The sequence below is a fragment of the Leopardus geoffroyi genome, chromosome X (assembly GCF_018350155.1).
Source record: "Leopardus geoffroyi isolate Oge1 chromosome X, O.geoffroyi_Oge1_pat1.0, whole genome shotgun sequence".
Lineage (NCBI taxonomy): Eukaryota > Metazoa > Chordata > Mammalia > Carnivora > Felidae > Leopardus > Leopardus geoffroyi.
In genome coordinates, this window is record NC_059343.1 from 128283403 (window position 1) to 128299998 (window position 16596).

At 42.2% G+C, this 16596-nt stretch overlaps 1 protein-coding gene across 1 annotated transcript in view; it reads left to right on the forward strand.

Annotated features, from left to right (window-relative positions):
* Positions 1-15335, forward strand: part of VBP1 (VHL binding protein 1) — a 31971-nt gene extending 16636 nt beyond the window's left edge. The window contains exons 3-6 of the mRNA XM_045472106.1: positions 2440-2506; positions 10189-10287; positions 13032-13170; positions 15255-15335. Coding sequence (XP_045328062.1) covers positions 2440-2506; positions 10189-10287; positions 13032-13170; positions 15255-15325 — 376 coding nt within the window. The 3' untranslated portion in view covers positions 15326-15335. The remainder of the gene's footprint in view (positions 1-2439; positions 2507-10188; positions 10288-13031; positions 13171-15254) is intronic.
* Positions 15336-16596: the final 1261 nt, after the last annotated feature.

The following is a 16596-nucleotide window of genomic DNA, read 5'->3' on the forward strand; positions in this document are numbered from 1 at the left end:
TTAGGTGATCCACTTCAGGAGGGGCCCTGTGGCAGCGGGAGGGAGTCAGATCCGCTGCCGGAGGTTTGGCTCCTCCGCAGAAGCACAGAGTTGGGTGTTTGCGTGGAGCGAGCAAGTTCCCTGGCAGGAACTGGTTCCCTTTGGGATTTTGGCTGGGGGATGGGCGGGGGAGATGGCGCTGGCGAGCGCCTTTGTTCCCCACCAAACTGAGCTCTGTCGTCTGGGGGCTCAGCAGATCTCCCTCCCTTTGTCCTCCAGCCTTCCCGCTTTCCGAGCAGAGCTGTTAACTTATGACCTCCCAGATGCTAAGTCGCGCTTGCTGTCGGAACACAGTCCGTCAGGCCCCTCCGCTTTTGCCCGCCAGACTCGGGGGCTCTAGTTGGCCGGCAGGCTGCCCCTCCGCCCCGGCTCCCTCCCGCCAGTCCGTGGAGCGCGCACCGCCTCTCCGCCCTTCCTACCCTCTTCCGTGGGCCTCTCGTCTGCGCTTGGCTCCGGCGACTCCGTTCTGCTAATCCTCTGGCGGTTTTCTGGGTTATTTAGGCAGGTGTAGGTGGAATCTAAGTGATCAGCAGGACGCGCGGTGAGCCCAGCGTCCTCCTATGCCGCCATCTTCCAGCACCTGTCACGTAATATTTTTACATACAAAAATATATGGTAGAAATCATTGGCATGACCAAAAAATCTTTATCTGAACATTCTTCTTATGTTGTATATGTAGCAGATATTTTACAAATATAGCTCCTTAACATTTACCTCTATCAACACAGAATACAAAAGTAAGCAAAATTGGACGATCTACAACATCCATATTGACTTTGTAAAGAGTTCACAAAGCATTATCCTTCAAACTAAGTAAAAAACATACATGCTAAGTATGTGTTTCTAGATTATTCACTGGACTTTATTTCCAAAAAGGAATCTACACATTCAGTGAGTGCAATCCCTATCAAAATGACACCAGCATTCTTTACAGAGCTAACAATCCTAAAATTTGTATGGAACCAGGAAAGACCCCAAATGGCCAAAGTAATGTGGGCAAAGAAAAGCAAAGCTGGGGGCATCACAATCCCAGACTTTAAGCTGTATTACAAAGCTGTAGTCATCAAGACAGTATGGTATTAGGTGTCTGGGTGGCTCATTTGGTTAAGTGTCCAACTTCAGCTCAGGTCATGATCTCGCAGTCTGTGAGTTCGAGCCCCATGTCGGGCTCTGTGCTGACAGCTCAGAGCCTGGAGCCTGCTTCGGATTCTGTGTCTCCCTCTCTCTCTGCCCCTCCCCCGCTCACGCTCTGTCTCTGTCAAAAATGAATAAATGTTTAAAAAAAGACATTATGATATCGATACTGTTTTTTTTAAGTAGCAAGCTCTTCTACCACACTTCTTGCCAGGTCAGTAGCACAGGGTAAAATAAAGTTTTCCCTGCTGCTCTTCATGCATGCTGTGACTTCCTTTATATAATAAGTATATTTTCTTTGTGTATCAAATTTTCATTTAAATTCCAGTGTAGTTAACATACAGTGTTATATTGGCTTCAGGTGTACAATATAGTGATTCAACACTTCTATAATAAGTACATTTTCATCATCACATTTAAATTTTGTTTACATACCAATCTCCAGTCATGTTTAGTTAAATGCATTCTGAAAGAACCACGGCTTTGTTTCTGTATCCTTAGTTTGTTTTGTTGCAGATTCCATTGTGATTTGACAGGGACCCCACATTTGCACATTTTTCCATGCAAAACATTTTATGACCTTGGGCAGCCTCTAATCATCACAGAAAAGAGCTAACCTTCAGTGCCAACAAAATAAAAAATGTTTCATTCTTTCTTCTAAGTAACTTTGAGTGTTTTCAGCATATTTTTATCTCTTATTTTCTTGTCAGTGACATTGATGTCACTTGGGACAGTTGCTAGTAGTTTCGTTTTTTAAGATTAATTTTTAATAGATGTTCATTTTTAGAGCACTTATGGAGCACATCTCCATAGCACAGTTGAACAGAAGGTACAGAGGTTTCCCATACACTCTGTGCCTCCCCAAACATGCAGAGCATCCCCCATTCTCAACAGCTCAACAGCCTCCACCAGAGTGGGACATTGACTACAATTGATGAGTCAAGGGGCTCCTGGCTGGCTCAATCTGTAGAGCATGTGGTTCTTGCTCTAGGGGTCGTGAATTCGAGCCCCACTTTTGGCATAGCGCCTAACTTAAAAAATAAATGAATGATGAACCAATACATAATAATAATATATTTTTATTAACTAAACTCCCTAGTTTACCTTAGGGTTCACTGTTGTGTTGTATATTCTGTGGGTTTTGACAAATGGATGATTTTAGCAGTCCTCAAAAAGATATCGATAGAAAATGCAAAGCCAGTAAGACTGTGTCCTAGGGTTTTTCTTGCCTGCAGAACACTAAGTCAACCTTTTTCTTATTCACAGGCTGAAAGGTCAGATTCCTGAAATTAAGCAGACATTAGAAATTCTAAAATACATGCAGAAGAAAAAAGTAAGTGCATTTTTGTTTATAAATGTGAATGAACCAGAATACTTCAGCAGAAATTCATCTTCCTTGACTCCTTAGTTACTGGTATTTGAATGTGCTGGTAGATCCAGTCGGCTGCCTTGATTCTTATGTACATGTGCAGTGTGCTTCTGTGATAAATGTGGCTTTGTGGATTTTTTTTCCAAGTCAGCTTTAATTTTAGGGTCTACACATCTTGGATTATTTTACCTATATGGAGTATTTATAAAACTTAAATGCAATTTGAAATTATTTTCTTTTTTAAATTTTTTTAATGTTTGTTTATTTTTGAGAGAGACAGAGAGAGCACGAATGGGAGGGAGGGCAGAGAGATAGGGAGATGCAGAATCTGAAGCAGGCTCCAGGCTCTGAGCTGCCAGCACAGAACCCAACACAGGGCTTGAACCCACAAACTGTGAGATTGCAACCTTAGCCAAAGTCAGACACTTAACCAACTGAGCCACCCAGGCACCCCAAAATTATTTTCGATACAAAAAGAAAATACCTTATTTTGAGGTAACAGCATCTAAGGGTTTTTGTTGTTGTTGTTCTCCCTAAGAATAAGGAGTGAGTCCAAGATTTACAGATCTGCAAAGAATCTTAGAAATTATGTTTTGGGTTCTCATTTCACAGTTGAGGGGACCATTACAGAGAGGTTACACTTGACCAGTGTCACATAGCTGGTTATTGGCAGAACTAGATTTGAAAATGTGCTGAGTCTTGAAAAAGGCTAGGAGGAGAGGAAAAAAGATGGCGGCGTAGGAGGACGCTGGGCTCACCGCGCGTCCTGCTGATCACTTAGATTCCACCTACGCCTGCCTAAATAACCCAGAAAACGGCCAGAGGATTAGCAGAACAGAGTCACCGGAGCCAAGCGCAGACGAGAGGCCCACAGAAGAGGGTAGGAAGGGCGGCGAGGCGGTGCGCGCTCCACAGACTGGCGGGAGGGAGGCGGGGCGGAGGGGCCTGACGGACTGTGTTCCGACAGCAAGCGCGACTTAGCGTCTGGGAGGTCATAAGTTAACAGCTCTGCTCGGAAAGCAGGAGGCTGGAGGAAAAAGGGAGGGAGAGCTGCTGAGCCCCCGGACGACAGAGCTCAGTTTGGTGGGGAACAAAGGCGCTCGCCAGCGCCATCTCCCCCGCCCATCCCCCAGCCAAAATCCCAAAGGGAACCAGTTCCTGCCAGGGAACTTGCTCGCTCCGCGCAAACACCCAACTCTGTGCTTCTGCGGAGGAGCCAAACCTCCGGCAGCGGATCTGACTCCCTCCCGCTGCCACAGGGCCCCTCCCGAAGTGGATCACCTAAGGAGAAGCGAGCTAAGCCTGCCCCTCCTGCCCCTGTGCACCTTGCCTACCCACCCCAGCTAATACGCCAGATCCCCAGCATCACAAGCCTGGCAGTGTGCAAGTGGCCCAGACGGGCCACGCCACCCCACAGTGAATCCCGCCCCTAGGAGAGGGGAAGAGAAGGCACACACCAGTCTGACTGTGGCCCCAGCGGTGGGCCGGGGACAGACATCAGGTCTGACAGCGACTCCACCCACCAACTCCAGTTATACACCACAGCACAGGGGAAGTGCCCTGCAGGTCCTCACCACGCCAGGGACTATCCAAACTGACCAAGCGGAAGAATTCCCCTCCGAAGAATCTCCAGGAAATAACAACAGCTAATGAGCTGATCAAAAAGGATTTAAATAATATAACAGAAAGTGAATTTAGAAGAATAGTCATAAAATTAATCGCTGGGCTTGAAAACAGTATAGAGGACAGCAGAGAATCTCTTGCTACAGAGATCAAGGGACTAAGGAACAGTCACGAGGAGCTGAAAAACGCTTTAAATGAAATGCAAAACAAAATGGAAACCACCACGGCTCGGATTGAAGAGGCAGAGGAGAGAATAGGTGAACTAGAAGATAAAGTTATGGAAAAAGAGGAAGCTGAGAAAAAGAGAGATAAAAAAATCCAGGAGTATGAGGGGAAAATTAGAGAACTAAGTGATACGCTAAAAAGAAATAATATACGCATAATTGGTATCCCAGAGGAGGAAGAGAGAGGGAAAGGTGCTGAAGGGGTACTTGAAGAAATAATAGCTGAGAACTTCCCTGAACTGGGGAAGGAAAAAGGCATTGAAATCCAAGAGGCACAGAGAACTCCCTTCAGACGTAACTTGAATCGATCTTCTGCACGACATATCATAGTGAAACTGGCAAAATACAAGGATAAAGAGAAAATTCTGAAAGCAGCAAGGGGTAAACGTGCCCTCACATATAAAGGGAGACCTATAAGACTCGTGACTGATCTCTCTTTTGAAACTTGGCAGGCCAGAAAGAATTGGCACGAGATTTTCAGTGTGCTAGACAGAAAAAATATGCAGCCGAGAATCCTTTATCCAGCAAGTCTGTCATTTAGAATAGAAGGAGAGATAAAGGTCTTCCCAAACAAACAAAAACTGAAGGAATTTGTCACCACTAAACCAGCCCTACAAGAGATCCTAAGGGGGACCCTGTGAGACAAAGTACCAGAGACATCACTACAAGCATAAAACATACAGACATCACAATGACTCTAAACCCGTATCTTTCTATAATAACACTGAATGTAAATGGATTAAATGCGCCAACCAAAAGACATAGGGTATCAGAATGGATAAAAAAACAAGACCCATCTATTTGCTGTCTACAAGAGACTCATTTTAGACCTGAGGACACCTTTAGATTGAGAGTGAGGGGATGGAGAACTATTTATCATGCTACTGGAAGCCAAAAGAAAGCTGGAGTAGCCATACTTATATCAGACAAACTAGACTTTAAATTAAAGGCTGTAACAAGAGATGAAGAAGGACATTATATAATAGTTACAGGGTCTATTCACGAGGAAGAGCTAACAATTATAAATGTCTATGCGCCGAATACCGGAGCCCCCAAATATATAAAACAACTACTCATAAACATAAGCAACCTTATTGATAAGAATGTGGTAATTGCAGGGGACTTTAACACCCCACTTACAGAAATGGATAGATCATCTAGACACTCGGTCAATAAAGAAACAAGGGCCCTGAATGAGACATTGGATCAGATGGACTTGACAGATATATTTAGAACTCTGCATCCCAAAGCAACGGAATATACTTTCTTCTCGAGTGCACATGGAACATTCTCCAAGATAGATCATATACTGGGTCACAAAACAGCCCTTCATAAGTTTACCAGAATTGAAATTATACCATGCATACTTTCAGACCACAATGCTATGAAGCTTGAAATCAACCACAGAAAAAGTCTGGAAAACCTCCAAGAGCACGGAGGTTAAAGAACACCCTACTAACGAATGAGTGGGTCAACCAGGCAATTAGAGAAGAAATTAAAAAATATATGGAAACAAACGAAAATGAAAATACAACAATCCAAACGCTTTGGGACGCAGCGAAGGCAGTCCTGAGAGGAAAATACATTGCAATCCAGGCCTATCTCAAGAAACAAGAAAAATCCCAAATACAAAATCTAACAGCACACCTAAAGGAAATAGAAGCAGAGCAGCAAAGACACCCCAAACCCAGCAGAAGAAGACAAATAATAAAGATCAGAGCAGAAATAAACAATATAGAGTCTAAAAAAACTGTAGAGCAGATCAACGAAACCAAGAGTTGGTTTTTTGAAAAAATAAACAAAATTGACAAACCTCTAGCCAGGCTTCTCAAAAAGAAAAGGGAGAGGACCCAAATAGATAAAATCATGAATGAAAATGGAATTATTACAACCAATCCCTCAGAGATACAAACAATTATCAGGGAATACTATGAAAAATTATATGCCAACAAATTGGACAACCTGGAAGAAATGGACAAATTCCTGAACACCCACACTCTTCCAAAACTCAATCAGGAGGAAATAGAAAGCTTGAACAGACCCATAACCAGCGAAGAAATTGACTCGGTTATCAAAAATCTCCCAACAAATAAGAGTCCAGGACCAGATGGCTTCCCAGGGGAGTTCTACCAGACGTTTAAAGCAGAGATAATACCTATCCTTCTCAAGCTATTCCAAGAAATAGAAAGGGAAGGAAAACTTCCAGACTCATTCTATGAAGCCAGTATTACTTTGATCCCTAAACCAGACAGAGACCCAGTAAAAAAAGAGAACTACCGGCCAATATCCCTGATGAATATGGATGCAAAAATTCTCAATAAGATACTAGCAAATCGAATTCAACGGCATATAAAAAGAATTATCCACCATGATCAAGTGGGATTCATTCCTGGGATGCAGGACTGGTTCAACATTCCCAAATCAATCAACGTGATACATCACATTAACAAAAAAAAAGAGAAGAACCATATGATCCTGTCAATCGATGCAGAAAAGGCCTTTGACAAAATCCAGCACCCTTTCTTAATAAAAACCCTTGAGAGAGTCGGGATAGAAGGAACATACTTAAAGATCATAAAAGCCATTTATGAAAAGCCCACAGCTAACATCATCCTCAATGGGGAAAAACTGAGAGCTTTTTCCCTGAGATCAGGAACACGACAGGGATGCCCACTCTAACCGCTGTTGTTTAACATAGTGCTGGAAGTTCTAGCATCAGCAATCAGACAACAAAAGGAAATCAAAGGCATCAAAATTGGCAAAGATGAAGTCAAGCTTTCGCTTTTTGCAGATGACATGATATTATACATGGAAAATCCGATAGGCTCCACCAAAAGTCTGCTAGAATTGATACATGAATTCAGCAAAGTTGCAGGATACAAAATCAATGTACAGAAATCAGTTGCATTCTTATACACTAACAATGAAGCAACAGAAAGACAAATAAAGAAACTGATCCCATTCACAATTGCACCAAGAAGCATAAAATACCTAGGAATAAATCTAACCAAAGATGTAAAGGATCTGTATGCTGAAAACTATAGAAAGTTTATGAAGGAAATTGAAGAAGATTTAAAGAAATGGAAAGACATTCCCTGCTCATGGATTGGAAAAGTAAATATTGTCAAAATGTCAATACTACCCAAAGCTATCTACACATTCAATGCAATCCCAATCAAAATTGCACCAGCATTCTTCTCGAAACTAGAACAAGCAATCCTAAAATTCATATGGAACCACAAAAGGAATTTTGAAGAAGAAGACCAAAGCAGGAGGCATCACAATCCCAGACTTTAGCCTCTACTACAAAGCTGTCATCCTCAAGACAGCATGGTATTGGCACAAAAACAGACACATAGACCAATGGAATAGAATAGAAACCCCAGAACTAGGCCCACAAACGTATGGCCAACTCATCTTTGACAAAGCAGGAAAGAACATCCAATGGAAAAAAGACAGCCTCTTTAACAAATGGTGCTGGGAGAACTGGACAGCAACATGCAGAAGGTTGAAACTAGACCACTTTCTCACACCATTCACAAAAATAAACTCAAAATGGATAAAGGACCTGAATGTGAGACAGGAAACCATCAAAACCTTAGAGGAAAAAGCAGGAAAAGACCTCTCTGACCTCAGCCGTAGCAATCTCTTACTCGACACATCCCCAAAGGCAAGGGAATTAAAAGCAAACGTGAATTAGTGGGACCTTATGAAGATAAAAAGCTTCTGCACAGCAAAGGAAACAACCAACAAAACTAAAAGGCAACCAACGGAATGGGAAAAGATATTTGCAAATGACATATCGGACAAAGGGCTAGTATCCAAAATCTATAAAGAGCTCACCAAACTCCACACCCGAAAAACAAATAACCCAGTGAAGAAATGGGCAGAAAACATGAATAGACACTTCTCTAAAGAAGACATCCGGATGGCCAACAGGCACATGAAAAGATGTTCAGCGTCGCTCCTTATCAGGGAAATACAAATCAAAACCACACTCAGGTATCACCTCACGCCAGTCAGAGTGGCCAAAATGAACAAATCAGGAGACTCTAGATGCTGGAGAGGATGTGGAGAAACGGGAACCCTCTTGCACTGTTGGTGGGAATGCAAATTGGTGCAGCCGCTCTGGAAAGCAGTGTGGAAGTTCCTCAGAAAATTAAAATTAGACCTACCCTATGACCCAGCAATAGCACTGCTAGGAATTTATCTAAGGGATACAGGAGTGGTGATGCATAGGGGCACTTGTACCCCAATGTTTATAGCAGCACTCTCAACAATAGCCAAATTCTGGAAAGAGCCTAAATGTCCATCAACTGATGAATGGACAAAGAAATTGTGGTTTATATACACAATGGAATACTACAGGGCAATGAGAAAGAACAAAATATGGCCCTTTGTAGCAGCATGGATGGAACTGGAGAGTGTGATGCTAAGTGAAATAAGCCATACAAGGAAAGACAGATACCATATGGTTTCACTCTTATGTGGATCCTGAGAAACTTGGCAGGAACCCATGGGGGAGGGGGAGGAAAAAAGAAAAAAAAAAAAAAAAAAGGAGGTTAGAGTGGGAGAGAGCCAAAGCATGGGAGACTGTTAAAAACTGAGAACAAACTGAGGGTTGATGGGGGGTGGGAGGGAGGAGAGGGTGGGTGATGGGTATTGAGGAGGGCACCTTTTGGGATGAGCACTGGGTGTTGTATGGAAACCACCTTGACAATAAATTTCATATAATAAAAATAAAAAAATAAAAAAATAAAAATTAAAAAAAAAATGTGCTGAGTCTTAATCCCATACTCATTAGAGGCTATAAAGATTAAATTTTATAAGCATATTATATTTAATAGATTATGTATATATGTATATGATTTATTACCTGACAGGATAACTGTATTTCTAATACATTAATTTACGTGGTGAAGTTTTTTTTAATATCATTTATTGTCAAGTTAGCTGACCTACAGTATAGATAGTGTGCTTTTGGCTTCGGGAGTAGATTCCCATGATTCATCACTTACATACAACACCCAGTGCTCATCTCAACAAGTGCCCTCCTCAGTGCCCATCACCCATTTACCCCTCTTCCTCACCCCTACCCCCATCAACCCTCAGTTTTTTCTCTGTGTTCAAGAGTCTCTTATGGTTTGCCTCCCTCTGTGTTTGAAACTATTTTTCCCCTTCCCTTCCCCCATGGTCTCCTGTTAAGTTTCTCAAATTACACATATGAGTGAAAACATAGGATATCTGTCTTTCTCTGACTGACTTGTTTCACTCAGCATAATATCTTCCAGTTCCATCCACATTTTTGCAGATGGCAGGACTTCATTCTTTCCCATTGCCAAGTAGTATTCCACTGTATCTATAAACTCATGTGGTGAAATTTGTAAGAAACTTCAGAAAACTGGTTGGTTGGGCATGAAGCACTGATGAAGTAATAATTGCTGACTCTTGCATAGCACTTACTTTGTGCCAGGCACTGTTGTGTGTGTGTGTCTGTGTAAAGTCTGCTTGCTACAGCCTTCAGAGATGTAGGGACAATTTTCCTAATTTTACAGACCAGGAACCTGAGACACAGAGAGGTCAAGTGAAATGCTCAATTTACACAGGTAGTAAGTAGCTGATCCAGAATCCATCCCCCCCACACCCAGGTGTCTGGCTCCAGCGTTCATTTCTATTGCCACTACACTTAGTTGGCGTGATGGTACAGTTTTCAGTGACTTAGGTTCAGATCTGTGATCTCTCCTTTATAACCTTTTTAATTAAACTGACCTATTTACAGTACTGTCATTTTTTTCCAAGGAGTCCACCAGCTCACTGGAGACTAGATTCTTACTGGCGGATAACCTGTATTGCAAGGCTTCAGTTCCTCCTACTGATAAAGTGTGTCTGTGGTTGGGGGTAAGTAACCGAAATGGCCACAGCTTTCTTGGCTTACATTTGTAAACCAGCATGGTTTTCCCGGCATAGCAGTACTGTTTGAGCTGGGTAAAGTGCCCATCTGTCTTTGACCATGGAAGGAACAGAGGTGAAGTTCAAGGGGTCTGTACTGGAGACGGACTGAGGTGAGGAGTGTGGTGAGCTGCACAATATGCTCGGGTCTCTCCTGGTCAAGACAGAACTACCTGAAACCCTCATCCCCTTCCTCTCGTGCAGTATCGTTTAAATGTAACAGAAGGAAGAGCAAGAGAAGTAAAATGGAAAGGACTGTTGAACCTCCGATAAATGTTTCTTCCCCATAAGAGTTTATTAGTTCTCTCTAAAGTTAAGGGGAAAAGATGATTAAAAAACCTTGAAAATGGAGTCCATTTTTTAAACCATATATTTCAATTTTAGACAATTTCATAGGCCTTGTCTGTGATTTTTCCTGCCTTACTCCTCTCAGTCGCCTGACCAGACATCCAGGCCATTCCTGATGGGCCAGGTAACTGTCCACAGGTCTCATTACCCCAGGCAGGTTCTCATACAAAGTAACAAGCTACGTGTACAGCTCCAAAGTGTAGAGATTTTCTGAAAACTAAACAGTAATAAGAGACAGTGTCAGTTGACTCGGGAATGAGATTGGGGTCTGGGATTTAAGAGACATGTACTTCCATTGAATTTTTTTTTGTCCTATTCGAATTTGTATACAGTTTTCTAACTGTCACGGATTGGGTTATTCAGTCAGTAAGTATTTATTTATGTAGCACCTACTTTGTGCCAGACACTTTCATATTGTCTGTCTGATTTAATCCTTACAACCATCTTTTGAGTAATTTTTTTTTTTTAATTTTTTTTTTCAACGTTTATTTATTTTTAGGACAGAGAGAGACAGAGCATGAACGGGGGAGGGGCAGAGAGAGAGGGAGACACAGAATCGGAAACAGGCTCCAGGCTCTGAGCCATCAGCCCAGAGCCTGACGCGGGGCTCGAACTCCCGGACCGCGAGATCGTGATCTGGCTGAAGTCGGACGCTTAACCGACTGCGCCACCCAGGCGCCCCTGTTTTGAGTAATTTTTAAATTCCGTTTGTCAGATGAGGGAAGTGGTTCAGGAAATGCCCAGTGTAAGTCAGGTGATGGGAAGAGTTCAGTGCTGGAGGAGGTTTGGTTCCCCACCTCCAGAATGCCCACATCTCTAAGTGTAGGCAGTAACACCAGAGCTTCAGAATTCAACACAGTCACTTTGTCTTTGCTCCTAACATCTGTTGGAGGTAGGAAGGGGACAATAGGGGTGGTTCAGTAGGTTAAGCGTCCGACTTCAGCTCAGGTCATGATCTTGCTGTTCGTGAGTTCGAACCCAACGTCAGGCTCTGTGCTGACAGCTTAGAACCTGGAGCCTGCTTCGGATTCTGTGTCTTCCTCTCTGCCCGCCCCCCTCTCAAATATAAATAAAATCATTAAAAAATATTTGAAGAAAAGGAAGGGGACAGTAAAAGCTTGCCATTACTGGATCAAATTACATAATATATATGTATTTGAAAACTTTTAAATTACTTAAGCTTAAGCTCAGAAACAACTTTCTTTTTTTAAATTAAATTAAAATTTAATGTTTATTTATTTTAGAGAGAGAGAGCACAAGAAGGGGAGAGGCAGAGAGAGGGAGGGAGACACAGAATCTGAAACAGATTCCAGGCTCTGAGCTGTCATCAGAGACCCCATGCGGGGTTCGAACTCACAAAATGTGAGATCATGACCTGGGCCAAAGTCAGACACTTAACTGACTGAGCTACTCAGTCGCCCCAGAAACAGCTATTTACATTGATTCAAATGTGGGGCACCTGAGTGGCTCAGTCGGTTAAGTGTCCAACTCTTGGTTTCAGCTCAGGTCGTGATCTCACAGTTTATGAGATGGAGCCCTGAGTCAGGCTCTGCACTGATAGTGTTATGCCTGCTTGGAATCCCCTCTCTCCCTCTGTCTCCCTCTCTCAAACTAAATAAACTGTAAGAAAATAAATTGATTCAAATGTAATACAATTTACTGTCATCATGGAGGTTGTAGAAAGATGGAATTTGATGTTTGATCATTGGTTTTTCTCTTAATTCTCCTGTTTACTTACTATCTATATTAGTGTAGGCAACCTGACCTCTTTGAGCCCACATTTTCTTAGCTGTAAAGAAGGTGGTAACTTGACTGACCAGGGTTGTTTATGAGGAATAGATGATGTAGTGTATGTAAATATATTCTCTAACCCAGGGATCAATAAACTTTGTGTAAAAGGTCAGAGAGTAAATATTAAAAAAAATGTTTTTAACGTTTATTTATTTTTGAAATAGAAACAGAGTGTGAGCAGAGAAGGGGCAGGGAGAGAGGGAGACACAGAATCTGAAGCAGGCTCCAGGTTCCAAGCTGTCAGTACAGAGCCTGATGTGGGGCTCGAACTTACAAACTGTGAGATCACGACCTGAACCAAAGTTGCATGCCCAACCGACTGGGCCGCCCAGGTGCCCCATGGTCAGAGAGTAAATATTTTGGTTCTGCAGACCACACGGTCTCTGTCACGAGTACCCAGCTCTGCCACTGTGGTGTGAACGCATAAGTGAATGGAGAATATCAGGAGTCCAAGAAAACTTCTAAGAAAGGGCAGCTAGATTTGGCCTAACCCCTGCCGACCCTGTGAGACACTGTGTGAATGTTGAGTAATTGTTGTGACTGTCTCTCTCCAGGCTAACGTGATGCTTGAATATGATATTGATGAAGCCCAGGCATTGTTGGAAAAGAATTTATCGACTGCTACAAAGAATCTTGATTCCCTTGAGGAAGACCTTGACTTTCTTCGAGATCAATTTACTACCACAGAAGTCAGTATCCTTTCTTTAACTAAAAGCAAAGGGAGGAAAAGAGAAAGATGATTTTCAACACTCTTATTTGCATTACTTTGATGAGAAGAATATCCTTATTCCTGGGCTAATTTGAAGTTGCAGATTTTATGAGAATGATAAATAACATATTTGGAACTAATACTGAAATAAGTTTGTAGATAGGTTAATCTGACCTGAGTTGTGAAGGTTTGGAAACTGCAAAATGCATAAGTGTTTTTCTTTCAAATATTTTTTCAAGATGCCTTCATAGCCAGTTGAATAGTTTAATCCGCAAGCATTTATTGAGGGTCTCCCATGTTGCTGCAACTGTGCTAAGCTGTATGGGGCACAGGATGGTGAGGGAATCAGTGCAAAAAAAGAGCGGCAGAGTCTTGCTGTGTTAGAACTAAACATGTATAAAGCTACATCATAATTTCATAGCAAAATATAAGTTCATTTCGTGTATGCCACGCCAAGGCAATATAAAGTTAGGGAAAGAGATATGAGCTGGAATTAGTGCAAAGAAGACTTGGGGAAGTTAGAACTTGGTTTGTTTTGAAAGGCAGTAGAGGGTTCAGACGAGCAGAGAAGAGAGGTGGAGGCAGGTGTTCTACTTAGGGAGGGGGCAGCTGTATTGAAACCCAGCTCTGTGCCTCTCCTTTCTGACTTCTCTCTCCTGGTTCCTATTGCGGACACTGGTCCCACACACTCCCCAGGACAGAAACTCGGGAGTTGCTCTCCACTCCTCTTTCATCACCAAGAGCCAACCAATCACCAGATTCTTGTCAAATTTCCCTTGTAAACCTCTCTGTCCATTGTCTCCTTTTGGCCTTCCAGAACCTAGACTAAGTAGTTTTATAGTCTCTTTTTCTCCCATCTCTCCTTCACACTATCTCCAGTGTGAATTTACTGAGTCACGCATCCTATTTTTGCTTCTCTGGTTGCGATTGAGAACTTCAGTGGCTCCCTGTTGCAGGAAAGGTGTGCACAGAGGCCCTGAGTGAAGTGTCCCATACCGTCTTACCTTGTGCCCCTGACCTCTTCCTGCCCCAGCCTCCCCCACCCCGCCCCGTGCACCTGGGTTCCAAGTAGCCCCAATCGGTTCTCCTCTCTGCCCCCTGCCAATGTGCCACACCCTTTACATTTCCACTTTGTTCCTCCTACCTGGAACAGTTTCCCCCTATTTATGTTTCTGTGAGTTACTCCTTCGTTTCCTTCCTAGTACAGCTCAAGTATCAGATCATTTCTATACCTGTTCAGATCCTCAGGGTGTTTTATTGTTTCTCTGTGCTTACTTAGCGCTTTGCACTCAGTACTTGGTTTTCCGTGCCAGGTCGGGAGCACTGCAAGCGTGGGAGCTGCACCTGTTCTTTTCTCCACGGCATGTGGCACGCGGCACACAGCGGCCGCTGAGTACTTGGGTGACGGAAGGCAGGCCTGGTGGAGGCCTAGAGCAGGGGCTGGGATGGGACTCGTGATGTGGAGATTTGATCCACAGAAGTCCAGGGAAATAGCTATCAAACTCGTAGAGGATAACATTGGAGAAAATCTAGATGGCCTGAGTTACACTGGTGACTTTAGGATACAACACCAAAGGCATAGTCCATGAAAGAAGTCACTGATATGCGAGGGCCTACACAGGGTGATGCTTGTGGAAAGGAAAATAAATTGAGTGAATGTCCTATTAAACCAAAGGGGGGGTAAGAGATGAAATTATTGATAATTGAATTGTACTAATTTAAATATTGCCTGTAAGGATATGGTGTCAACAGTCTTTGAAATTTCATGGATGAGGAGCTATCTTTAAAACTGTTGACAGTGTCAAGGACATGTTTTGTCAAGTATAAGGCTTCAGTTGGCTACATATGCTAAACAGTTGTTGACTTGAGGCCTTGACTTTGTATTGGTGGAATTTAGTTCCAGTATTTTCTTAGCAAATGGTATTCTAGCAAGATAGCTCACAATCCTAGCTGTTACCGGTATTTTGTGTGCACGATTTCTGATTCAACATGTGAGTGAATACTTACTTAGTCATTGCGTGTGTTATCTTTAGAATTGCATTTGCATTTTCTTTGACAATTCTTGCAGATATGGCCAGGGTTTATAATTGGGATGTAAAAAGAAGAAACAAAGATGATTCTACCAAGACCAAAGCATAATGCTGGCAATTAAAAATGTGGTTCAGTTTTCAAAACATGTTATTTTAAGTACCCCAAAGTTTATCCCTAAAGGTTGACATTACTTTGACTGATTTTTTTGAACAGTAAGAGCGGTAGTTAAAACTTTAAAAAACAAGATAAACATTTTATTATAAAAACAAAGTTAGTTTCAAATATTTTGTGAAATTAGCAGTATTTTAATTTTTTTATTTCCAACAAAGTAAATGCTACTTTCATCTTTTTTTTTTAATTTTTTTTTTTCAACGTTTATTTATTTTGGGGACAGAGAGAGACACAGCATGAACGGGGGAGGGGCAGAGAGAGAGGGAGACACAGAATCGGAAACGGGCTCCAGGCTCTGAGCCATCAGCCCAGAGCCCAACGCGGGGCTCGAACTCACAGACCGTGAGATCGTGACCTGGCTGAAGTCGGACGCTTAACCGACTGCGCCACCCAGGCGCCCCAACTTTCATCTTTTTTTTTTGTTGTTGTCGGTCATAAACAAAGTCTTAGCTGGAATGGCTGAAAACTGTGAGTATACTCTTGAACCTAATTCTGGACACTAGCACAGTTTACTTTTTCTTTATTGGCTGATATTACTCTTACTTGATGTAGTTAAACCAGTTTAGAGGTAGGAAAAGCACTTAGTTTAAATATTTCCAAACTTGTTTTCTTTAGTACATGTGGGGCTTTATGGCTCTCTGTTGCTGTTATTTGTCTTATATAATGGATTTTCATGAAGTGCTGCTTAGCCAATAGCTATCTATTATAATATTCTGTACTTTTAAGGAACTGGTAATTGGCCTTCCTAAGTAGTAAGAGGGCTATTGAGATGCTTTTTCTTACCCCATAGAAGTACACAGTGTCTTTGCAATGTCAACATAAGGGAGATCTTGGCCAACGTGAAACAACAAAATTCTTTAGCCTCTCAAAACTCTTGGCTAAGGCAATTTTGTATTTCTTAACAGTTCTCCAAAGCAGCTGAACAAAAATGTTAAGCTAAATATAAATCTGCAGTGGTTGAAAAGATTTGTGAGCTTTTTTTATTCATGATAAGACCTCATGGGAAGACTAGAAAATCCCTGTGGAAAGCCGTTGGTAGAGTGGCTAACGCTGGATGTAGAGATTCTGGTAAAAACACAAATGTATTATTCCATCTCCATGTAGAGAACAAAATATACTCGTACAATGTTTTGTAGTTGTATTTCATGATATTAAAACATTGAAGTTAAAACTGTGGCCTGGCACCTTTTTTTCACATTATTCTTTCT